General features: G+C 37.7%; 1 protein-coding gene across 2 annotated transcripts in view; it reads right to left on the reverse strand.

Moving 5' to 3' along the window:
* RIPK2 (receptor interacting serine/threonine kinase 2) overlaps positions 1-26,020 on the reverse strand; it is a 39,968-nt gene that overhangs the window by 12,623 nt on the left and 1,325 nt on the right. For both annotated transcript variants that reach the window (XM_070802940.1, XM_019973970.2), the window contains exons 2-6: positions 14,955-15,108; positions 10,835-10,990; positions 5,174-5,331; positions 3,812-3,861; positions 2,853-3,014 (exon numbers count right to left, since the gene is read on the reverse strand). In XM_070802940.1, the coding sequence (XP_070659041.1) occupies positions 2,853-3,014; positions 3,812-3,861; positions 5,174-5,331; positions 10,835-10,990; positions 14,955-15,108 (680 nt within the window). The remainder of the gene's footprint in view (positions 1-2,852; positions 3,015-3,811; positions 3,862-5,173; positions 5,332-10,834; positions 10,991-14,954; positions 15,109-26,020) is intronic.

Below are 26,020 nucleotides of genomic sequence, written 5' to 3' on the forward strand. Positions count from 1 at the left end.
TGTCTTATATAAAGATAGGATCTAATAGTATAATAGATCTGTATGACAAAGGAAGGATCCAGTACACAGGTAGAGACTGGCAATGCAAGAGCGGAGAGAGAATGTTAAGGAACAGAATGCTGCAGAGGAAGAAAATGGCATCCAGAGACAAAGAAACACTGCTGAGAGTTGTATAAGAACACTTTTCTTTCCACTGTAAAAGAGAGAAGCAGTAAGACAGGTCAAGTACAACTAAGTTGATGGATCTGGTGGTAGAACTATGAGGGAGTTCTCTCTCATGGTTTCTATTTCCTCAGTGCTCAAAAGAAACATGGAACATGGGGTGTAGGAAACTTAAGAAGGGAAGATAAGGTACAATATGGATTACCTCTGTCTTCTCTGAGTTCAGAATCTATTAAGAAAAACTACAAAATTATGACAGATGTTGATCAAAATATCACCTTTATTACAGATAAAACTAAATGGAATTATGTCCCTTTTCAGATCTGTAGCATATAGGCTTACTAGTAATATTTTGCCCCTTCAACTGAGTTTTACTCACTCAGCTACAGGCCTCACCTGCTTCCATATGGAGAAGCAGAAAAATGTATGCATCTTTTAGACAAGCTTGCTTCCAAAAGTAGGAGAAAATTGAGAATGGATTAGCTAAGTATGGTTAGTTTTTCTCCAAAATTAAAGGATGAGCAGGACTGTTGAGGGGCAGACAGAAGCTGGAAATGTTCCTCCCATGCTTCTCTTCTTGGAGATTGAAATGGGATTTCATCTCCACTTTGGGAACATAAAGTATGGGACTTATGCATCTCCTGCACTAGTTCAAGATGACCATCTAGGACAGTAATGTTCAAACTTTTGGGTCTCAGAACTTCAAAATTATCCCAAAGAGCTTTTGTGTATGTTGATCATATCTATTGACATTTACTATATTAGAAATTAAAACTGAGAACATTTTAAAACATCAGAGTATATGAAAATACAGTACATTATCCCAATGATATCATTACACCTCATTTAGTCTCCGGAAACTATTTTTCCAGAGGATGAGAGTGAAAAGGGAAAATAATACCTTAATATTTATTAGTTTGAAAAAGTTTTGATTTTGTGAATCCTTTATAAGTCTCAGGGACCAACCCACCTTCAGGGGTCCCTGTACCACCACTTAAGAATAGGTGATCTATGAGAATGTATTTGAAAACATAACAGAATGCTAGTAGTGTTTAGAGTTCAGTTTTAGCTATTAAAGAAAAACCAATGAATTCCATTTCTGGACAAGATGAAGCAACAACGACCAATGCATTCTCCTGTCTTAAATACCTAACAGTCAGACAAAATGCATGAAACAGTGGTTATTAAGACACTAGGTATCAGGCAACAAAAAGGGACAGTGATCTCTGAGTGACTGAGGTGAGCCCTACCACAGCCTGACTGCCCAAGCATCCTGCCTTGAGAGTTTCCAGCTATACTACAGGGATAGGCAAATAAAGGTGAGGCCTGGTGGAACCTCAAGCTGAAGACACCGGGCTTGGAGTTAGGGTAGACCACAGCACAGCAGACAGAGTTCATGGGACACTGTAGGAAAGAGGAGAACACATAGAGAGAACTCCAGAGATCTGCAGAACATTCCTCTCAAATATTCAGCAGCACTGACCAATGCAGGACGTAGAAGTCATTAAGCCAAAAGCCAGTGTTTTCGATGAACAATAGGGAAAAGCTAGGAAGTCTGTAGAGAAGTTAAGTGAGTATTAGTCTTAGTCTTAGTATTAGAGAAGAGAAAAAACTATTAGTTGCTCAACTGTGTCCAGAGTGTCTTTGCGACCCCATGGACTCCACCCCATGTAGCCCACCAGGCTCCTGTGTCCATGGAATTCTGAAGGCCAGAATACGGGAGTGGGTAGCCATTCCCTTCTCCAGGGGATCTTCCTGACCCAAAGAATCATCCTGCAATGCAGGAGACCAGGGTTTGATCCCTGGGTGGGGAAGATCCCCTGGAGAAGGGAATCGTTACCCACTCCAGTATTCTTGCTGGAGAGAACTAAAGTAAGTTTTGACTAATGGCATGATCTTCAGAAGAGCTAGAATCTTTAGGAAATGGAGAAAAAATTACAGTTTGAAAATGGCACCGGGGACAAAGGAGATATATATATATCTCCTATTAAATGGTGCTTGGAAATAAGAGAGAAAATGCTAATCCATTATTACAGCATATTTTGATTTTTTTTAAGTACAATGCAGATAAGCACTAGACATAAGTTTTGAATGCAAAATATATTTCATTTTTTTTTCTAGCTGGAAAGAAGATTCCCAGTCTACAGCTTGTCTTTTAATTTTCTGTAGCATCTTTTGAAGTGCAAATTTTTCAATTTTTTTGAAAATCAGTTATCAAAAAATTTTTAATAGATCTTGTTTTTGATGTTATATATAAGAGCTCTTGGCTCAATCCGAGGTCATGAAGATTTTCTTCTATGTTTACATTTAGGTGATGATCCATTCTACCTCTGAAATATATTTTAATTCTATCTGATTTTTTGATTTCCAGGATTGGTCTAGAGATTCTACTCTTGCCCTTCTCCAATCAATTTTTTTACACAGCAACAAATAGCTCCTAAACTTAAATTTATCATGTTCTTTCTCTGAAAACTTGTATTTGGAATAATCTTCTAATCTTTTTATGATAGCCAACAGTCTCTCCTTACCACTTCAATCTCATCATCTCATATAACAACTGAATCAAAAAAAAAAATAACGAACTTTTGACTTTATCATCTAACTTGTGTGACTGTTCAAGGAATACTTTATTTACAGCATATTCGCTATTTTTGCAATTCAAAAGGTCCAGATTAAAACTGTACACTTACTTAAGAAAGACGGTCTTTCATCTGGATTTTGCGCCCACCCACTTTCTATTAGAGAGATCATAAGTGCTCGATGAGGTATATCAAATGGCAAACTTTCTTCATTAGTGTCAGGTCGATGTCCTTGTGACACACTATACATAATCTGCAAAGGATTGGTGACGTCTGTCAAAACAAATGAAAATATATTTCATTCATTAGAAATATATTATGATCTAACATATTAATTACATTCTAAACTCAACCAGATGAAAATCAGAGAATCTTAAAAACCTTAGGTATAATTCATTACCTCCCTTTCTGTCAAAGGAATATTTATATCCCAGCTATTCCCAGACTTACAGGAGGAGTTTATAGCTTCACCTCTTTAATTCTGGGCTTGGCCACGTGATTTGATTTGGCCAATGGAATATGAAGACAGCAGAGCAAAGCAGAGCTCAGCAGAGCTGAGTAGAACTAGCAGAGCCGAGAAGAGTCACAGCAACTAATCATCTAGTGTGAATAAGAAATAAGTGTTTAGTTTGTTAGCTACTGAGATTTTGAAGTTGTTACACAGCAAACTGACCTAAACGAACCTCAAAGAAATAGACAACATTATCAGAAAACGTGAAAATTATTCTTCAATGTCTGCTGGTCTTTAAAGGAGCACTAATTAAATTTTCATATAAAGAATTTTATAGTTGGAATGAACCTTAGAAATAAGAATTCAAAATTCTTATTTTGCAGATGAAAAAAATGAGGACTTAAGAGATTCAGTGGCTTAATAATGGAATTAATTATTATCAGAACAAATCTATATTTTTCTGATCCTTAATTCAGTATTTTCCAATATACACGGGATTCAAGTGTGCTTTCCACAAAATGAATGGTAGACAGATTTAAAATAGGTGATCTTTATTTAGATAGCTCTGAATGTGATTTACCAACATGATGTCATAACAAGGAAGTCAAAGTACACTTACCTTCAAAAGGCTGTTTTCTGGATAAGACTTCCCATATAATAATTGCATAGCTGTTTAAGATAAAATATACATATAGTAACTATGCATAATAAACTACATAGTACCGATTTAAAAAGCTGACAGTTGAGATACCATTTTTGAAAATAATAATGTAGTGAAATGCTGCTTAAAGAATCGCTATATAGAACCAAGATGCTGAATATTTGTATACAGTTTTACTTTGAAAGGAAAATAATTCAATTTGAAAAATTAGGAAATTGGTACAATAAAAACAAAGTAATAGGCAAGGATAACTTGTGGATGATTCATTAATACTATGTCCTTTAATTACATGATTCTATCATTCACACAAAATAAAGAGTAATAAAAAAGACTGTCTCATGTAGCCCTATTCTACTGACTTTTTTCTGGTGTGAGTACTGTCTCTTTTGGTAAAGTTAAATGTTATTCACACTTTTCCCTCCCTCTCTCAAGGTCACATATGATAAAAGCCCTTGAATATTACAAATTAATAGAATGTAAAAGTAGCTTAAAGCGAGGCACCTTTATTTTTATATGTTTTTATTTTTATTTTTTGGCTGCTCTGCACAACTTGCGAGATCCGTTTCCCGACCAGGGATTAAACCTGGTTCATGGCAGCAAAAGCCTGGAATCTTAATCACTAAGGTGCCAGGGAATTCCTTAAAGCAAGGTATTTTTAGTTTGAAAAAATATTAACCACTGTCTCTAATTTATTTTCACTACACCTATGAGAGAAGCATAAGAATCATACTTTTAAACTGTAGCTTCAAAAAAAAAAAAAAAATAAACTGTAGCTTCAAAACTCTGATTGATTAATCTTGTGGAGAAGGAAATGGCACCCCACTCCAGTACTCTTGCCTGGAAAATCCCATGGACAGAGGAGCCTGGTGGGCTATGGTCCACAGGGTCACAAAGAGTCGGACACGACTGAGCGAGTTCACTTCACTTTCAGTTCAGTTCAGTTGCTCAGTCGTGTCCAACTCTTTGCGACCCCATAAATCGCAGCACGCCAGGCCTCCCTGTCCATCACCAACTCCCGGAGTTCACTGAGACTCATGTCCATCAAGTCAGTGATGCCATCCAGCCATCTCATCCTCTGTCATCCCCTTCTCCTCCTGCCCCCAATCCCTCCCAACATCAGAGTCTTTTCCAATGAGTCAACTCTTTGCATGAGGTGGCCAAAGAACTGGAGTTTCAGCTTTAGCATCATTCCTTCCAAAGAACACCCAGGGCTGATCTCCTTCAGAATGGACTGGTTGGATCTCCTTGCAGACCAAGGGACTCTCAAGAGTCACTTCACTTTAGGCAAAGTTAACTCTGAGCAAAAGTAACATACTGTACCTATATATATCATGCTTGACAGAAGCCCTTGCTTTCTGTCCGGGTTCATAGTTTTCAGGTGGCATATAGACAATTGTCCCTCCTTCAGGTGCAGACTTACTACTTCGTGATTGTGAGAGGGACATCATGCGCCATTTTGATAAACCGAAATCTGCAATCTGGAAGGGAAAAGAGTAATTTAAATCCAGGAATTGTTTGCCTTTCTTTATATTTACTGTGTTTAGATATGAGACCAGAATAAATACTATATATACACATATATATTAGTATTTTATTTCTATATATTCCACCAGTCTCTTAACAAATTGGATTCCATAGTGCTGAACCCCCCCCCGCAACATCCTTAGAAGCAACACAAACTGACTGAGAGTTCAGAATAATATCACAAGTTTTAAAAGAAACTAAGATTTCAAAAATTAAACAGGAGTATTTTTTGCATTTAGAATAAAAGAACAGAATGAGTATATCCACTTTACTTTTTGTGACAAGTAGCTTTATATCATATGCTTTCAGAATTTACCTATACCTCACAAGACTGATGAACTACTCACGTCTGATATGACCATCACTGTGTACATGTTCTTCTTTATATGTGCTTAAAACAGTACTTTCATATTTTGAAATAAGTAAAATTCCATTAAAGTATAACTCATTATTATATGAGTTTTGCTTACCACTAAAAGAATATCTGTTGACAATAGTGTAGTTAGCAATATAACATAGTTATGTCCATGCCAAGTGGTACCTAAAGAATTGTCAGTGACAGACATTCTGTACTTCTGACATGTCCTTTGTAGTTTACTTCACTTGAAAATTTTGTGCAGATACTACACAATATTTTGTGACTATCTAAAATGTTGTAATATTTTTAAAAAGGGAGACAAAAATGTAAGAACAGAAACAATATTTAATGAACAAAAAAGTATAAGGAAAGCTTTGAAGACATTTAATTTAAATTACTTAGACCTTACACTGTGCCATTTAGGAGTTGACAGAGTGGAATGAGCTCCATCCACCATACCATTTGTGTTTCAATCGTTTAACTCTTAAGATACTTACAAGCTTTAACAGAAGAAATAATTTCTTTAGTGTTTAGATGAATTTGAGATTAAAAAATTATAGCCCCACTCCAAAAAGGGACGGAAGACTATACAAATCTTTCATATATTACCATAATGAAAGGGTAAACTTAAGAAAAAAATTAGAAAAGACCAGGAGAAAAAATGGTGCCACGACATGAAGAGCTAAACTGGACTGATTTCTGAAGGCAATGCAAGATGTTATTTAGTCACGAAGTCGTCCAACTCTTTTACAACCCCATGGACTGCAGCCCGCCAGGCTCCTCTGTCCAGGGGACTTCCCAGCAAGAATACTGGAGTGGGTTACCATTTTCTTCTCCAGGGGATCTTCCCAACCCAGGGAGTAAACCCAAGTCTTCTGCATTAGAGGCAGATTCTTTACCACTGAGCCACCAGGGAAGCTCCACTCAGGACCGTATTTGACACATAATGGGTGAACCATGTGTGTTAGTATTATTAATGTTTTATACACAAGAATAAACCTCTAAAGCTTGCTCTTATTCATACAATACCAACAACACAGAATGCAGTTTGAGGGTCTTTAATCTAAGGGTCTTTAAACTTTAATCTAAACTCTGCGCAACTGTATCCCAGTTACTCTTACTTGCCACTACAAACTCTTATTCCTCTCACTCATCCTCTAAAAGCAAAAACAGTGCTCCAGTTACACATTGGCTAGGATAATAAGCATTACTATGAGAAGGCAAAGAAGGCTGAGTGCCAAAGAATTGATGTTTTCGAATTGTGGTGCTGGAGAAGACACTTGAGAGTCCCTTGGATTGCAAGGAAGTCAAATCAATCAATCCTAAAAGAACTCAACCCTCAATATTCACTGGAAGGACTGATGCTGAGGCTGAAGATGCGAAGAGCTGACTCACTGGAAAAGACTTTGATGTTGGGAAAGACTGAAGGCCAAAGGAGAAGGAAATAGATAGCATGGCCTACTCAGTGGCCATGAATTTGAGCAAACTCTGGCAGTTAGTGGAGGACAGAGAGGCCTGGCGTGCTACAGTCCATGGGGTCGCAGAGAGTCCAACACAAATTAGCGACTGAACAGCAACAGGTTCTTACACCTAAACCATAAACTGCAAGCTACTGGGCTAAGCACTGGTATGAGTACAGTGCTGCAGAAAATGTATTCTTAGTTTGCTTATGTGCTCCGTTTACTTCACATTTGTGTTTTGAAACCTTATCTAGAAAAATTAATCAGAACTCCCTTTATCAGTCAATTTAGTTTGGTGTTCACATGGAACTACATTTCTTCCCCTTCTCTGTCACAAACACCATATACAAAAGACATGATTCATTAAATCTGGATCTTCCAGAGAAGAGAAAAAGTGAAGAATATGAGAGGGATGCAAGTTCTATGGTTTCTTGAGGATCCGGAAATATTTGGCATTCAACAATGAAGACAGAGAATAGGAACTTTTTATTTCTACACAAGATCTTAACACACATTTTAAAGGTAAAGGATCTGTTTAGTTAAAAACAGATGATAATGCACCAAGAATTTATTGTATAGCACAGAAAACTATATTCAGTATCTTATAATAACCTATAAAGGAAAATAATCTGAAAAACATAAAATTGAATCACTTTGCTGTATAACTAAAACTAACATAATACTGTAAATCAACTATACTTCAATTAAGAAAAATTTTAAAATCAGAGATTAAAACACTTTGCTCATAAAAATCATCCCTAATCCTACCACCCTACCAGAATAGCTATTTTCATTTACATAATAATGTCTGTCTCTTTAAAACTATGAAGTTATCATCAGTAAGAAGCTATGAGGAAGAACTTCCAAGCATTCTGGTTTCCACACTGGACTGACAACAGGAGAGAAACCAGACACGGTGCATATAAATGTTTACTTCAGACAAGCCTGTCACGGGCTCATTTGTATTTAAGGTGCACTAACAGATGCTGCCCAGCAGACCATCAGGTTGGACGTATTCTTTTTAAAGTAGAAGTAGATTGATCTTAACTAGTGGTAAAGATTTTTATTTTAGATACTATTAATATGTTTCTGATTAACATTACAGTGAGAAAATTTACTTAAAAAAAAAAAACTAACAAGGTGTGAGGTTCCATTTACTCTCATTAAGTACTTCAAGAGATTTTGTTTTGTATTTCATTTAAATGGCCCTTTCAAGAAGACAGGTAGAAAGGATAACTTAATTATTTATGAGTCACTGAAACTCTTACTTTTAAGGGACATTTACAAAATAACAAGTAGAGACACACAGGACACATATAAAAGAGTGTCACTAATTTATAAGAACTGTATTAGAAAGGTCACAGTTTTGAATGTTCTAAAAATAACAAAAATTAAAAAAACACACAAAGCCAAACTATTTTAAATTCTATTCATGTCAAATAAATACCCTACTCATCAATGAAAAAGAGAAAGTAGGGATCGTCATCACCTATTACTTTGCTTGGGTCTTCTCTATCAAGAATGGTTTCTGGACTGAGATGAAGGAAATAAGGTCCAAGGAGGTTGAAAAATTTATATAGTACAAGTCTCAGTTCATTTTACATATATTTCAGGTTTAGTTAGAACACTAGCAAATACCTCCACAGTGCAGAACAGAGAATAAATAGTATTTGTTTTGTTGAAGGTCTGTACGAACATCATGACCTGACCCCTAAGGACAGCTGCAAACCCAAAAGGTCCAAGAACCTTGCCACCACCATCCACACCCTCTCGCCTTTTAGTATAAAAGCAAAAGCCTGAATTCTATCTTGGATGTGCTGGTTCTTTGGGACACTAATCCACCATCTTCTTGGTCTACTGGCTTTCCAAGTAAGGTTGCTGTTCCTTGCCCCAACACCTCATTTGTTGATTTATTGGCTCTGTTGCATGGTAAGGAGTATAAAGTTGGACCTGGTAACAAGGACACTTGGGAAAGCAGTCAAAGAAGGACTTTTGTAACATTTGTATGAAAAAAAAAGGAGAAACATGGGCTAACAGTTCTTTTAGGAGTATGCCAAACAAAATGAATGCTTATTCTCCAAAAGTCCTAATTAATAAAAGGCCTGAACTTGACCTGAAGGGAGGTTTTTAGCACCATGTTGTGTAGCTCTGATTTGAGCACTGTAATGGTTAATAGGTAATCATGACTTGAAGACACAAAAAGTAGCTAATTAAATTTAAGGATGACACTAAGCTAGAAGACAAAATTAAAAATCCTTGGACTACAGAAGAAAAAGGTCATGACAGCAAAAGCATGATCATAAAAGAAAAAAATTAAAACTTTTGCTCTGTGAAAGACCTTGCTGAAAAGTATGAAAAGAACAAACCTTGGACTGGCAGAAAAGGTCTCCCAACTATCAGTATGTATCTGATGAAGGACTTACATCTAAAAATACACAGAACTTTTAAAACTCAATAGTAAAAAAGCAAAGAGTCCAAGTAGAAAATGGTCTTAAGATCTGAAGACACACATCACTGAAAAGGATATAGAGATGGCAAATAAATAAATAACACTATTCAACATCATTGGAAAGTGAAAATTAAGATCATGGTATATATCACTATACATCCATTAGAATACCAGAATAAAAAACGGTGATAAAACCAAATGCTGGTGAGGGTGCAGAAAAGCTGGGTCTTTCATACGCTGCTGGTGAAATGTACAATGGTGCAGCTACTGTAGAAAACAGGCAGCTTCTTAAAGACCTAAACATACTTTACCATATGACCACACAGTTAAACTCCTGGGCATTTATCTCAGAGGAATAAAAACTTACGTTTGTTCAAAAAGTTGTACAGGACTATTCAATGGAGTTTTATTTTAACTGCCAAAGGCTAAAAGTAACTATGGTTAAACAACTCTAGTACACCCACACCATGGAATATTATTCACCAACGAAAAAGAAAACAATTCTTGACACAAGCAAAGACTCAAATGGATCTCAAAGGCCTTATGCTAAATGAACAAAGCCAATCTCAAAATATCATACATTGTATGAGTCCATTGTCAAAACAACAAAATTATAGAAAAGAAAAACAGATTACTGGTTGACAGCGGTTAGGGACGATGGAGGGAAGGTGAACATGACTATACAGGGATAGTATAAGTGGTATCTTTGTTGTGATAGAATAGTGCTGTATCTTGACTGCTATCATAGCCACAGAAATTTACACAAGATAAAGTGAAACAGAACTACAAACTACATATGTGTACTGTACCAATGTCAAATTCCTGGCTTTGAAATGGTACTATAGTTATATGTGACGTAACCACTGGTAGAAACTGCGTGAAGGGTACATGAGACTTCTTTACTCTGCAACCACCTAAGAATCTCTAATAATTTCAAAATAAAAAGTAAATAAAGGTATACTTAACAATTTAAATTAAGAATATAATGACTTTGTATCTGAACCATACTTTTATGAATATCTGTAGTCTAGGAATAACTAACCCACTGCAGCAGGAAGAAGTGGCACTGAATTAGGGGCCATGGAAAAGGCAGAGACATTAAATTGGCAAGGTAGAAAAATTAACTAAGAAGTCTTTAAAACTATTAAACACAAGGATGCAGATAAGCTTTTTTGAAAAACAGTAATTACCTTAACATGAAATTCATTATCCAATAAGATGTTTTGAGTCTTCAGGTCATGATGAAGTAGAGGAGGATTCATATTGTGCAGGTAATTTACACCTAGAGCAATTTCATGCAGAATACGAAATCTCAATGGCCAAGGAACATCAGGATATTCGATTTTCTTTATATGAAAATAAATAAAACCAAAATTAGTGGCCAAATTTATTTCCACTTTGAAAATGAAATATTCCATGAGAATAGTATAAACTAAATATCTAGTATAACTAAGTATAGGGCAAAATATACTTATTTTATTACATAGTATCTATCTGACATTCTTTAACATCCTTGGATCTTATTTTCCTTATAGAGAAAATAATGACTTTACAGTACTAATATTTCCTTTTAGTATTTACTGGCAATGCACTACATGGTATGGGGTCTCTCTTCAGTTGAGTAGTTTATTTTTATCTATATAATACCCAGACACATACATTTATACTCGACATATCTTCTCATTCTAGGTTGTTCAGTTGCTAAGTCACATCCCACTACTTGTGATCCCATGGACTGCAGCATGCCAGGTGCCTCTGTTTTCTACTGTCTCCTGGAGTTTGTGCTCAAATTCATGGCCATTGAGTTGTTGATACTATCTAATCATCTCATTTTCTGCCACCCCCTTTTTTTGCCTTCAATCTTTCCCAGTATCAGGGTCTTTGCCTACGAGTCGGCTCTTCCCATAAGATGGTCAAAGTATTTGAGCTTCAGCTTCAGCATTGGTTCTTGCAATGAGTATTCAGGGTTGATTTCTTTTTAGGATTTACTGAATTGATCTTCTTGCTGTCCAAAGGGCTCTCAAGAGTCTTCTCCAGCACCACAGTTCAAAAGCATCAATTCTTCGGCATCCACCCTTCTTATAGTTCAACTCTCACATCCCTATGTGACTACTGGAAAAACTATAGCTTTGATTACATGGACCTTTGTAGCAAAGTGATGTCTCTGCTTTTTAATACGCTAAGTTTGTCATAGCCTTCCTTCCAAGGAGTAAGTGTCTTTCAATTTCATGGTTGCAGTTACAGTCCACAGTGAGTTTTGGAATCCAAGAAAATAAAATTCATCACTGCTTCTACTTTTTCCCCTTGTATTTGCTATGAAGTGATTGGACCGGATGCCATGATCTTAGTTTTTACAATAGTGAGTTCCAAGCCAGCTTTTTCACTCACCTTTTCAACCCTCATCAAGAGGCTCTTTAGTTCCTCTTCACTTTCTGCCATTAGGGTGATATCATCTGTACGTCTGACGTTGTTGATTTTTCTCCCAGCAATCTTGATTCCAGCTTGTGATTTATCCAGCTTAGCACTTCACATGATGTACTTTGCATAGAAGTTAAATAAGCAGGGTGACAATATACAGCTTTGTTGTACTCCTTTCCCAATTTGGAACCAGTCAGTTATTCCATGATTGGTTCCAAATGTTGCCTCTTGACCCACATGCGGGTTTCTCAGGAAACAGGTAAGGTGGTCTGATGACTCCCATCTCTTTATGAATTTTCCAGTTTGTTGTGATCCACACACTGAAAGGCTTTAGCATAGTCAATGAAACAGAATATGTTTTTCTGGAATTCCCTTGCTTTCTGCATGATCCAATGAATGTTGGTAATTTGATCTCTGGTTCTTCTTCCTTTACTAAATACAGCTTGCGCATTTATAAGCTCTTGGTTCATGTACTGCTAAAACCTAGCTTGAAGGATTTTCAGCATATCCTTGCTAGCATGTGAAATGAGCACAACCGTATGGTAGTTTGAACATTCTTTGGCATTGCCCGTCTTTGACACTGGAATGAAAACTGATGTCTTCCAGTCTTGTGGACACTATGCATTTTCCAAATTTGCTGACATATTGAGTGCAGCACTTTAACAGCATCATCTTTTAGGATTCTAAATAGCTCAGCTGGTATTCCATCACCTCCACTAGGTTTGTTCACAGTAATGCTTCTTAAGGCCCACTTGACTTCACACTCCAAGATGTCTGGCTCTAGGTGAGTGACCATGGTTATCCAGGTCATTAAGACCTTTTTTTGTGTAGTTCTTCTGTATACTCTGGCTACCTCTTCTTAATCTCTTCTGCTTCTGTTAGCTCCTTGCCATTTCTGTCCTTTATTGTGCCCATCCTTGCATGAAATGTTTCCCTTGATATTTCCAATTTTCTTGAAGAGATTTCTAGTCTTTCCCATTCTATTGTTCATTTAAGAAGGCCTTCTTATCTCTCCTTGCTCTTCTCTGGAACTCTACATTCAGTTGGGTATCTTTCTCTTTCTTCCTTGCCTTTCATTTCTCTTCTTTCCTCAGCTTTTTGTAAAGCCTCCTTGGACAACCACTTTGCCTTCCTGCATCCTTTTTGAGATGGTTTTGTTATTGCCTCCTGTACAATGTAATGAACCTCTATTTATAGTTCTTCAGGCACTCTGTCTACCAGACCTAATCCCTTGAATCTGTTCATCACCTCCACTGTATAAACATAAGGGATCTGATTTAGGTTATATCTGAATAGCCTAGTGGTTTTCCCTACTTGCTTCAATTTAAGTCTGAATCTTGCAATAAGGAGCTCGTGATCCGTGCCACAGTCAGTTCCAGGTCTTGTTTGGCTAACTGTATAGAGCTTCTCCATCGTTGGCTGCAAAGAACATAATCTTTTTTTGATATCGACCATCTGGTAATGTCCATGTGTAGAGTCATCTCTTGGGTTGTTGGAAAAGGCTGTTTGCTATGACCAGCATGTTCTTTTGACAAAACTCTCTTAGCCTTTGCCTTGCTTCATTTTGTATTCCAAGGCCAACCTTGCCTGTTATTCTGGGTATCTCTTGACTTCCTACTCTTGCATTCCATGTATAATATAGAAACATTACAAATGTAATGCCTTTATTTCCTGGTACTTACAAGTAATAGTCATCTGAATTTTCTTAAATGTTTTCCTAACTTAAACATTATTACAGCTTCCCAGGAAGAGGAACATACTCAGAAAAAGTAGATAATCATTGGGGAAGAAGGTAGATGAGTGCTCAACCTGTATTTTATGATTCCTTCCAGAAATTAGCAATGCCCCTTAGGAGGCTCTAGAATTTCTAATGGGCTCCAAATTTGGGTACCACAGTATCTACTGGGGTGCTGGGGTATGAGAGGAAAACATTAGTGTCTATGCTTACATTCAGTCAAAAAAAGGAAATTGTGTTTTGTATCTTAATTGCTATGTTGGTTACACAAATCTTACTCACTGACACTAGTCTCTTTACTCTGCCCTTGTTTTCGATTGTGCCGTCACAGACAATGTGTTGCATCCTAAAATAAAGAGGAAGTCACTCCATGAGTGGTGATAGGGGCACCCACGCTCCCTCATTTGCTTATAGAACATTGTGATGCACCAGAATTTAGGAGTGTTCAGTGACTGGATTTTACAGATTATGTTACTACTCAGTTTTAACTAAAGCAACCTTAACAAAACAGACCCAGGTATTTAAAAATATCTCTTGAGGGAACCTGTGGGCTAGAGATAATCTTAATAAGGTCAAGCAAACAACAGTAGATGAATACACACATTTTGAGAATGAGGACCTCGCCCCCTCAAAGTTGTTTACTAATGGTTTTCATAGTTAAAGACAGAGTAATTGGTACCTTGAGCAAAAGGTAATACGGCTCATGCCATTGCCTATTATTGGAAAAACTCAGGTATTTGATACTCAGAGATAGATAATTTGGTCTATTAATTCAGAACTTTGTGAATTGATACTACTAACATTTAATTAGAATACTAAATTATCTTTAACATAAAATAAAAGCTGGCTTAAGCCAACAATAAACTGTACAGTGTACAGAGTCTGTCTTTTTTCTCTCCCGCTCCTCTCCCACATATATATACCTGTGGATACTGGAATTCAGTGTAAGCCTCAGGAACCTAAGCAGCATAATCGAGGTGACTAGAATGCAGGGTCTGGCTGCACAGTATTTTTAACAACACAAAAGAAGCCAGAAATGGTGAAATTTTACCACTGCAACTGTTTGTCATTATTCTTATTTTGGCTCACATGTAAAACCAAAGCACTGTATAGGTTAACTAACAGAATTCTAGCCACTGAAAATGTATAGTACTTACCCTATGTAGGAGCTCATTTAATGATCCATTTGGCATGTATTCGGTAACTATTCCTAAAAATTCAGGCTCATTGCAAATTCCCAAAATTGGAAGAATGTAACTAAATCGAGCTTTGTGTAAAATTTCAGCTTCTCTTAAGACATCATTTCTTTCACTAAAGAAAAAAAAAAGCATAATTATTTCAAAATAATGAAAAATACACAATTATCATGCCCATAATATTAATTAATTCTGGATTTTTCCATTCATTCATTAGCTTTTGATCTCATGTAAATTAGGCAACTTTTCTTAGTTTCTTCATATTTAAAGGAGGGATAATCTCTACCTTACATATTCCATAGGTCTGTTTAGAGACCAAAATAACATATAAACCACTGACAGAAAGAAGTGCTACACATAGATCAAAACTGTACTTTTCCTAGGAAAGGCAAAGAACACAATGTTTGTTTATAAAGTCTATTTGTATTAAAACGATAGGTGCTTGAACCAATTACATAAGTTTCTGTTGTATTAAAATGATAAAATTTTATTAGACTGTTACATTAAATTTTACGGTTGCATATCATGTAAAAATTTTCTAAATATCCTGAATATTAAAACACTTAAATGTTGTAGATTTTAATGACTAGATGATAATAGTCGCATAAGGGTCAATACTACTCAGAAATTATAGGCTGGAACTCAGGAAAAGAACACTGAGAAGAGATAAATGCTTATAACATTCCTGGGCTAACTCTGGATTCCAGATTTATTTCCTTATTCATTCATAAAAGAAATAAGTGTTGAACTTTCATTATGAATAAACCACAGTGCTCAGCCTTATGGAGACAATTAAGTTAAAAAAAAAAAACCCCAAAACATAGTTTGGTGAGTTCCCTGGTGGTGCAGTGGATAAGAATCTGCCTGCCAAGGCCGGGGACATGCATTCACTCCCTGGTCTGGGACAATTTCACACGCCATGGAGCAACTAAGCCCATGGGCCACAATGACTGAGTCCACTCACCCCAACTACTGAAGCCTGCATGCTCCAGGGCCCTGCAGACACAACTAACGAGCCCCTGGGCCACGACTACTTACGCCAGGGCACCTAGAGTCTGTGCTCCACGAGAGAGGCCACCGCAATGAGAAGCCCACGTGCCACAACTAGAGTAGCCCCCACTCTCTGCAAATAGAGAAAGTCCATGTGCAGCAACAAAGACCTAGCCCACCCGAAGATAAATAAAGCAGTGTGTACATGTCAAGTAAATAAAAAATTAGATAAAAAAATACAGTCTGTGATCTCAAGCTGTCCAGAAACCTTTTTAAGAAACATACATACTCATCGTGATCTTGACTGGTACATTTCCAATGACTAGTGGGCTTCCCAGGTGGCGCTAGCAGTAAACAACCTGCCTGCCAATGCAGGAGACAAAAGAGACTCAGTTCAAACCCTGGGTCAGGAAGATCCCCTGGAGGAAGAAATGGCAACACACTCCAGTATTCTTGCCCATATTACTGATGAACACAGACGCAAAAATCCTCAACCAAATATTAGCAAATCAAATACAACAACACACTGAAAGCTTCATACACCATGATCAAGTGGGATCTATCCCTGGGATGCGAGGATTCTTCAATATATGCAAATCAGTGAATATGACAAACCATATTAACAAACTGAATAAAAATCACATGATCATCTCAATAGATGCAGAAAAAACTTTGGACAAAATTCAACACCCATTTATGATATAAACTCTCCAGAAAGTGAGCATAGAGGGAACCTACCTCAACATTATAAAGGCCATATATGACAACCTACAGCAAATATTCTCAACGGTGAAAAACCTAAAAGAATTTCCCCTCAGATCAGGAACAAGACAAGGGTGTCCACTCTCAACATTATTATTCAGCATAGTTTCAGAAGTCCTAGCCACAGCAATCAGAAAAGGAAAAGAAATAAAAGGAATCCAAATTGGAAAAGAAGATGTAAAACTGTCACTGTTTGCAGATGACAATGATACTTTACATAGAAAATCCTAAAGATGCCACCAGAAAACTACTAGAGCTCATCAGTGAATTTACTAAAGTTGCAGGATACAAAATTAAAACAGAAATTTCTTGCATTCTGATACACTAACAAAGAAAGATCAGAAAGAGAAATTAAGGAAACAATCCCATTTACTATTGCAACACAAAGTATAAAATACCTAGATATAAACCTACCTAAGGAAGCAAAAGATCTGTACACAGAAAACTGAAAGACATTCAGGAGACATCAAAGATACAAACATATGGAGAGATTCTTAGATTGGAAGCATCAATATTGTGAAAATGACTATACTACCCAGAGCAATCTACAGATTCAATGTAATCCTTATCAAATTATCAATGGCATTTTTCATTGAACTAGAACAGAAAATTTTACAATTCGTAGAAAATACAAAAGATCCTAAATATCCCAAAACAACCTTGAGAAAGAAAAATGGGAGCTGGAGAAATCAGGCTCTCTGACCTCAGATTATACTACAAAGCTACTGTCATCGAGACAGTATGGTACTGGTACAAAAATGGAAATACAGACCAATGGAATAGGATAGAAAGCCCCAAAACAAATCAGTGCATATACAGTCAACTAATTTATGACTAAAGAGGCAAGAATATACAATGAAGACATCCTCTTCAATACGTAGTGCTGGGAAAACTGGACGGCTACTTGTGAAAGAATGAAATTAGAACTCTAATGCCATACACAAAAATAAACTCAAAATGAATTAAAGACCTGAATGAAGGCCAGACACTGAAAAATTCTTGGAGGAAAATATAGGCATAACATTCTTTGACATAAATCATAGTAGGATCTTTGCTGACCCACCTCCTAGAGTAATGTCAATAAAAACCAAAATTAACAAATGGGATCTGTGCTTATTATGTGCACATGAGCTCATTCGCTCAGTCGTGTCTGTTTCTTTGCCACCCTATGGACTGCAACCCACCAGGCTCCTCTGTCCATGGGATTTTCCTGGCTAGAATAGTGGAGTGGGTTGCCATTTCCTCCTCCAGGGGATCTTCTCGACCCAGGGATCAAACCCACATCTCCTGTATTGGAGGTGAATTCTTTACTGCTGAGCCACAATTGAACTTAAAAGTTTTTGCACAGCAAAGGACACCATAAACAAGACAAACAAGGAAATATCTGCCAATATTTTCTCCCTCAGAATGGGAAAAAATACTGGCAAATGAAGTAACTGTCAAGGAATTAACCTCCAAAACATACAAACAGTTCAAGTAAAAAAAAAACCAAAACACAAAAACCCAATCAAAAAATGGGTGGAAGACCTAAATAGACACTTCTCCAAAGAAGGCATACACAGGGCCAACAAACACCTGAAAAGATGCTCAGCATCATTAATTATTAGAGATGTGAAAATCAAAACTGTAATGAGATATCATTCACACCCATCAGAATGACCATCATTAAAAAAAAAAATCTACGAACAATAAATGCTGGAGAGGGTGTGGAGAATGGGAACTCTTGAACTGTTGATGGGAATATAAACTGATAAAGCCCTATGAAGAACACTATGGAGATTCCTTCAAAAATTAAAAATAGAACTACTGTATGACCCAGGAATCCTACTACTGGGCATATACCCAGAGAAAGGCTATAATTCCAAAAGATAAATGCACCCCAATGTTCACAGCAGCACTATTTACAAGAGCCAGAACATGGAAGCAACCCAGATATCCATCTACAGATGAATGGATAAGGAAGATGTGGTACATATGTACAATGGAACATTGTTACTCAGCCATAAAAAAGAACTAAATTGGATCATTTGCAGAGATGTGGATGGACCTAGAGACTATCCTACAGAGTGAAGTTAAAAGTCAGAAAGAAAAAAACAAATAGCATATTTTAACGCATATATGTGGATTCTAGAATAATAGTATAGATGATTTTATTTGCAAAACAGAAATGGAGACACAGACAACAAACATTGGACACCAAGGCGGGAAAGGGGGTGGTGGAATGAACTAGAAGATAAGGACTGACATATATACACTATTGATACTATGGGTAAAGTAGATAACTAACGAGAACCTACTGTATACTTTAGGGAACTCTACTCAGTGCTCTGTGGTAACCTAAATGGGAAGGAAATCCAAAAAAGAAGGGAGACATACATACATACATATATATATATATATATATATATATACATATATACACATACACACACACATATACATATATAGATGATTCAGTCTGTAGTACAGAAGAAATACAACATTGTAAAGCAACTATTACTCCAATAAAACCTCCCAGAATATTGGAAATAAAAGCAAAAATAAACAAATGGGACCTAATTAAACTTAAAAGCTTCTGCACAACAAAGGAAACTATTAGCAAGGTGAAAAGACAGCCTTCAGAATGGGAGAAAATAATAGCAAATGAAGAAACTGACAAACAACTAATCTCAAAAATATACAAGCAACTCCTAAAGCTCAACTCCAGAAAAACAAATGACCCAATCAAAAAATGGGCCAAAGAACTAAATAGACATTTCTCCAAAGAAGACATACAGATGGCTAACAAACACATGAAAAGATGCTCAACATCACTCATTATCAGAGAAATGCAAATCAAAACCGCTATGAGGTACCATTTCACGCCAGTCAGAATGGCTGCGATCCAAAAGTCTACAAGCAATAAATGCTGGAGAGGGTATGGAGAAAAGGGAACCCTCTTACACTGTTGGTGGGAATGCAAACTAGTACAGCCACTATGGAGAACAGTGTGGAGATTCCTTAAAAAACTGGAAATAGAACTGCCTTATGATCCAGCAATCCCACTGCTGGGCATACACACTAAGGAAATCAGAAGGGAAGGAGACACGTGTACCCCAATGTTCACTGCAGCACTGTTTATAATAGCCAGGACATGGAAGCAACCTAGATGTCCATCAGCAGATGAATGGATAAGAAAGCTATGGTACATATACACAATGGAGTATTACTCAGCCATTAAAAAGAATTCATTTGAATCAGTTCTAATGAGGTGGATGAAACTGGAGCCTATTATATAGAGTGAAGTAAGCCAGAAAGAAAAACACCAATACAGTATACTAACACATATATATGGAATTTAGAAAGATGGTAACAATAACCCTATATACGAGACAGCAAAAGAGACACTGATGTATAGATCAGTCTTATGGACTTTGTGGGAGAGGGAGAGGGTGGGAAGATTTGGGAGAATGGCATTGAAACATGTATACTATCATGTATGAAACGAGTTGCCAGTCCAGGTTCGATGCACGATACTGGATGCTTGGGGCTGGTGCACTGGGACGACCCAGAGGGATGGTATGGGGAGGGAGGAGGGTTCAGGATGGGGAACACATGTATACCTGTTGAGGATTCATTTCGATATTTGGCAAAACCAATACAATATTGTAAAGTTTAAAAATAAAATTAAAAAAAAAAAAAAAAAGCAAAACTACAAAAAATGTGAAGCAATGACGGTCTGAAGCTATAAAGGTTGCAGTGGAAATGGGAAGAAAAACATTAGCTGAATAGAATGCCCAGGCTGTGATGACTGACTGACTTTATTGATTAAGGGAGTATAATATACCTTATTAAGGAAGTATAACATACTGCACTAAAGGCTACCCACTCTAGTATTCTGGCCTGGAGAATTCCATATACTGTAGAGACCATGGGGTTGCAAAGAATCGGACACGACTGAGCGACTTTCACTTTCACTCTCTAGTAGAAGCTATTTGGCTAGTGGAGGTGATGGAATTCCAGTTGAGCTACTTCAAATCCTGAAAGATGATGCTGTGAAAGTACTGCACTCAATATGCCAGCAAATTTGGAAAACTCAACAGTAGCCACAGGACTGGAAAAGATCAGTTTTTATTCTAATCCCAAAGAAAGGCAATACCAAAGAATGCTCAAACTACCACACAATTGCACTCATCTCACATGCTAGTAAAGTAATGCTCAAAATTCTCCAAGCCAGGCTTCAGCAATATGTGAACCATGAACTTCCAGTTGTTCAAACTGGTTTTAGAAAAGGCAGAGGAACCAGAGATCAAATTGCCAACATCTGGTGGATCATCGAAAAAGCAAGAGAGTACCAGAAAAACATCTATTTCTGCTTTATTGACTATGCCAAAGCCTTTGACTGTGTGGATCACAATAAACTGTGGAAAATTCTGAAAGAGATGGGAATACCAGACCACCTGACCTGCCTCTTGAGAAATTTGTATGCAGGTCAGGAAGCAACAGTCAGAACTGGACATGGAACAACAGACTGGCTCCAAATAGGAAAAGGAGTACATCAAGGCTGTATATTGTCATCCTGCTTATTTAACTTCTATGCAGAGTACATTATGAGAAACACTGGACTGGAAGAAGCACAAGCTGGAATCAAGATTGCCGGGAGAAATATCAATAACCTCAGATATGCAAATGACACCACCCTTATGGCAGAAAGTGAAGAGGAACTAAAAAGCCTCTTGATGAAAGTGAAAGTGGAGAGTGAAAAAGTTGGCTTAAAACTAAACATTCAGAAAACGAAGATCATGGCATCTGGTCCCATCATTTCATGGGAAATAGATGGGCAAACAGTGGAAACAGTGTCAGACTTTCTTTTTTGGGCTCCAAAATCACTGCAGATGGTGACTGCAGCCATGAAATTAAAAGACGCTTACTCCTTGGAAGGAAAGTTATGACCAACCTAGATAGCATATTGAAAAGCAGAGACATTACTTTGCCAACAAAGGTCTGTCTAGTCAAGGCTATGGTTTTTCCAGTGGTCATGATGGATGTGAGAGTTGGACTGTGAAGAAGGCTGAGTGCCAAAGAATTGATGCTTTTGAACTGTGGTGTTGGAGAAGACTCTTGAGAGTCCCTTGGACTGCACGGAGATCCAACCAGTCCATTCTGAAGGAGATCAGCCCTGGGATTTCTTTGGAAGGAATGATACCAAAGCTGAAACTCCAGTACTTTGGCCACCTCATGCGAAGAGCTGACTCACTGGAAAAGATGCTAATGCTGGGAGGGATTGGGGGCAAGAGGAGAAGGGGACGACAGAGGATGAGATGGCTGGATGGCATCACTGACTCGATGGACGTGAGTCTGAGTGAACTCAGGGAGTTGGTGATGGGCAGGGAGGCCTGGGGTGCTGCGATTCATGGGATCGCAAAGAGTTGGACAAAACTGAGCGACTGAACTGAACTGAACTGATGACTGTCATTTAGTCACTCAGTTGTGTCAGACTCTTTTGTGACCCCATGGACTGTGGCTCATCCAACCAGCTCCTCTATCCATGGGATTTTCTTGGCAAGAATACTGGAGAGGGTTGCCATTTCCATCTCCAGGGACTTACTCCACTGTACAACAGCAATCCAAGTTCCCCCTCTTAAAAGGAATCTTTCTCCTCTGTCAATAATGTTTCCCCCACCCACATTGGTTAATGACAGGAAAAAAATCTTGCCAGCAAGCCATGTCCACTTCTAATTCACTGAAACCATGTTTCCTAGGAAACATACCTCCCTTAAGTACTAAAACCTCCAAAACCACTAAGACTGAGGCTTCAGGGACCAAAAAATTCCTCAAATTCTCTTACTAGGCATAGTAAGAGAATACAATGCAAAAGCGTACGTGTGTACATCAAAAGACATACACAACAATGTTCATAGAAGCTCTCATCCTAATAGCCAAAGAATGGAAACATCTCTATCAACAACAGAATGGATAAATAAATGTGTTATAAAGTAGAATACTGAATACTTTATAGCAATGAAAATGAAGGTTACCTGCTCCAGGTAACAACATGGATAAATCTTACAATGTTAGATAAGAGAAGCCAGAAATTAAAGATACATTATGTATTCAATTTATGTAAAGGTTAACCACTATCAAGCCTAATCTTTGGTTTTAGAATTCAGGATAGTATTCACCCTTGGGAAGGATGACGAGTAATGACTAAGAAGTGATATAGTTATTTATGTGGGTGGTGACTGTAGTTATCTTTACTTTGTGATGTCATGCTGAACAATTATATTTGTGTTTTTCTATACACATGCAATGAGTCGGACACGACTGAGCGACTGAACTGAACTGAACTGATACACATGTTATGCTTCCATTAAAAAGCTTATTTAAAAGAAATTCATATAACTGTCATCTTGCATATAATGTAAAATTTTTCTGGATGCTTTTGTTTAAACCACCCAAGATCTTGACGAATGGCTGCTGAAAAACACATTCCAGACCAGACTATGAGGCTTCCTTTTAAAAACAAACAATAAACAAAATAAAGAAAAAATATCTTAGCCATCCATGTTTTGAACAGGTAATATATTTACATGTTTCTAAATTCAAGAGTTACAAAAATACATCAAGAGCCTCTATCCTTCCTGTTCTTTAGACACTTAGTACCCCAACTGTGAGACAACCAATTATACCGGTCTGTGAGACCAGCTTTAATTAAATTTGTTCCCTAAATTGAAAGAGGTGTGTGTTTGCCTTAAGAAAGGTAGATCAACAAGACAGTTACAGAGTAGCACCTTTGCAGGGAAAACCCAGGATTGACCTGAAGGTTCCTAGATACCCTGAGAATTATAGAGAGGGCATGCTAGGGGAAATCTTGGTGATACTTAACATACTAATTCCTCCTCCCATTAGGAGTATGAGGCATTCTCCCTTCTCTTGTGATCCTACTATGTCACTTTACCAAAGTTGGTTTTATTATCCCTATGAGAGCACTGCTGCTGCTGCTGCTAAGTCGCTTCAGTCATGTCCGGCTCTGTGCGACCCCACCAGGCTCCCCCGTCCCTAGGATTCTCCAGACAAGAGTACTGGAGTGGGTTGCCACACTGGGCTTAGATAAATGAATAATTTTCTAATGGTCATGTTAATAATAAGTGGCAGGTTTGGAGTCAGATTTGAATTGCAATTGTGGGTTCTAACACCTTTGTTTTTTCCTATTACTGCTTAATCAGAGAAAGAAAATTCCTGAAGTTATATTTTGAAAAGAAGGAGAGAGTGGGAAAACAGAATAAGCTACAACAATTTAAAAATAGGTTTTTATTGAGTTGGCCAAAAAGTTCATTTGGGTTTTTCCATGCCATCTTGCAGAAAATATGAATGAACTTGTTGGCCAACCCAATATATTAAAAAACAAAACAAAACAAAAACCCAGAAACGTAAAACACAGCTTCTATAGACATATTGGCAAAAAATAAATTTTCAGTCACAAAACAGTTAAATTGTTTACACAAGGTGTTTGAACAACCAGTCAAACTCATGTACTCATAGGAGCTGGGAGATTGCTGGGGAAGGTCCATTCATTGGGCAGAAGTCAGGTTATAGAGAATGACTCATCAATCACTAAAATAAGAAAATGTAATAGCACATAAACTTATTTTTCTTTCCTCTCAAAGAACAATGCAAACATTATCCACACGAGAGCCCAAGAAGTACATGTATTTGTTATTCCTACTTCATAAGTGAGGACACAGCCATCCTTTGAGTCAACTGCATATCCAGTGCTATGCTGAGATGTCATAAACACAGATAATGTTAACATTCTAGGTAACGAGCAGGAGGAAATACACGGTGCAGTAATGCCAGAGTGTTGTGTTGGTCCTTAAGGCTTCTTTGAAGGCAGAATTAATTTCCTACCCAATTTGGTAGGAATTTTGGATTATGAAAATTGTTAATGAACATGGAAAGTGAACTCCCGCTTCATTTCTTGGCTCCAAATGGCACAAAACTTAGATAAATTAAAATCTTGAGAAGCAGCATCCAAAATGGGAGGATCAATCTGCTTTAAAATACCTAATGAGTCCGTAACTGCTCGATTTCCATATATTTTAAGTTGATTCTCAAATACATCCACCCTCTCTAGTCAATTACCACCCTTCAAAGTTGACTACATACACATACATATATATGTAATTGCCCCATACTTGCTACACAGAATTCAAGACCTAGGGTAAACATACCCTGTGTATCACTCAATCTGAATTATGGTACACAAAAAATGGAAGCAATCCCTAGAGGTATCTCAAACTTACTGTGGGACCTTGCCCATCCAAGCCTGATAGCAAGAGAACGAAAAGAAACCACAGGCAGATGAAAGTCAGTAGCATTAGCAGGGCTGAAACTGAGGAATTTAACTGCTGTTGGATACTGACAACTAATCAGGCATCTCAGTTCAGTTCAGTTCAGTCGCTCAGTCGTGTCCGACTCTTTGCGACCCTGTGAATCGCAGCACACTAGGCCTCCCTCCCCATCACCAACTCCCGGAGTTCACTCAGACTCACGTCCATCGAGTCAGTGATGCCATCCAGCCAGTGATGCCATCCAGCCATCTCATCCTCTGTCGTCCCCTTCTCCTCTTGCCCCCAATCCCTCCCAGCATCAAGAGTCTTTTCCAATGAGTCAACTCTTCGCATGAGGTGGCCGAAGTACTGGAGTTTCAGCTTTAGCATCATTCCTTCCAAAGAAATCCCAGGGCTGATCTCCTTCAGAATGGACTGGTTGGATCTCCTTGCAGTCCAAGGGACTCTCAAGAGTCTTCTCCAACACCACAGTTCAAAAGCATCAATTCTTTGGCGCTCAGCCTTCTTCACAGTCCAACTCTCACATCCATACACGACCACAGGAAAAACCATAGCCTTGACTAGACGGACCTTTGTTGGTAAAGTAACGTCTCTGCTTTTCAATATGCTATCTAGGTTGGTCATAACTTTTCTTCCAAGGAGTAAGCGTCTTTTAATTTCATGGCTGCAGTCACCATCTGCAGTGATTTTGGAGCCCCAAAAAAGAAAGTCTGACACTGTTTCCACTGTTTGCCCATCTATTTCCCATGAAGTGATGGGACCAGATGCCATGATCTTGTTTTCTGAATGTTGAGCTTTAAACCAACTTTTTCACTCTCCACTTTCACTTTCATCAAGAGGCTTTTTAGTTCCTCTTCACTTTCTGCCATAAATCAGGCATCTAGCATGATGTATTTTCACTTACATGATATAGGGGGAAGACCTGGGTTCGATTCCTGGGTTGGG

This window comes from Bos indicus, chromosome 14 (genome assembly GCF_029378745.1).
Source record: "Bos indicus isolate NIAB-ARS_2022 breed Sahiwal x Tharparkar chromosome 14, NIAB-ARS_B.indTharparkar_mat_pri_1.0, whole genome shotgun sequence".
In the NCBI taxonomy this organism is placed as follows: domain Eukaryota; kingdom Metazoa; phylum Chordata; class Mammalia; order Artiodactyla; family Bovidae; genus Bos; species Bos indicus.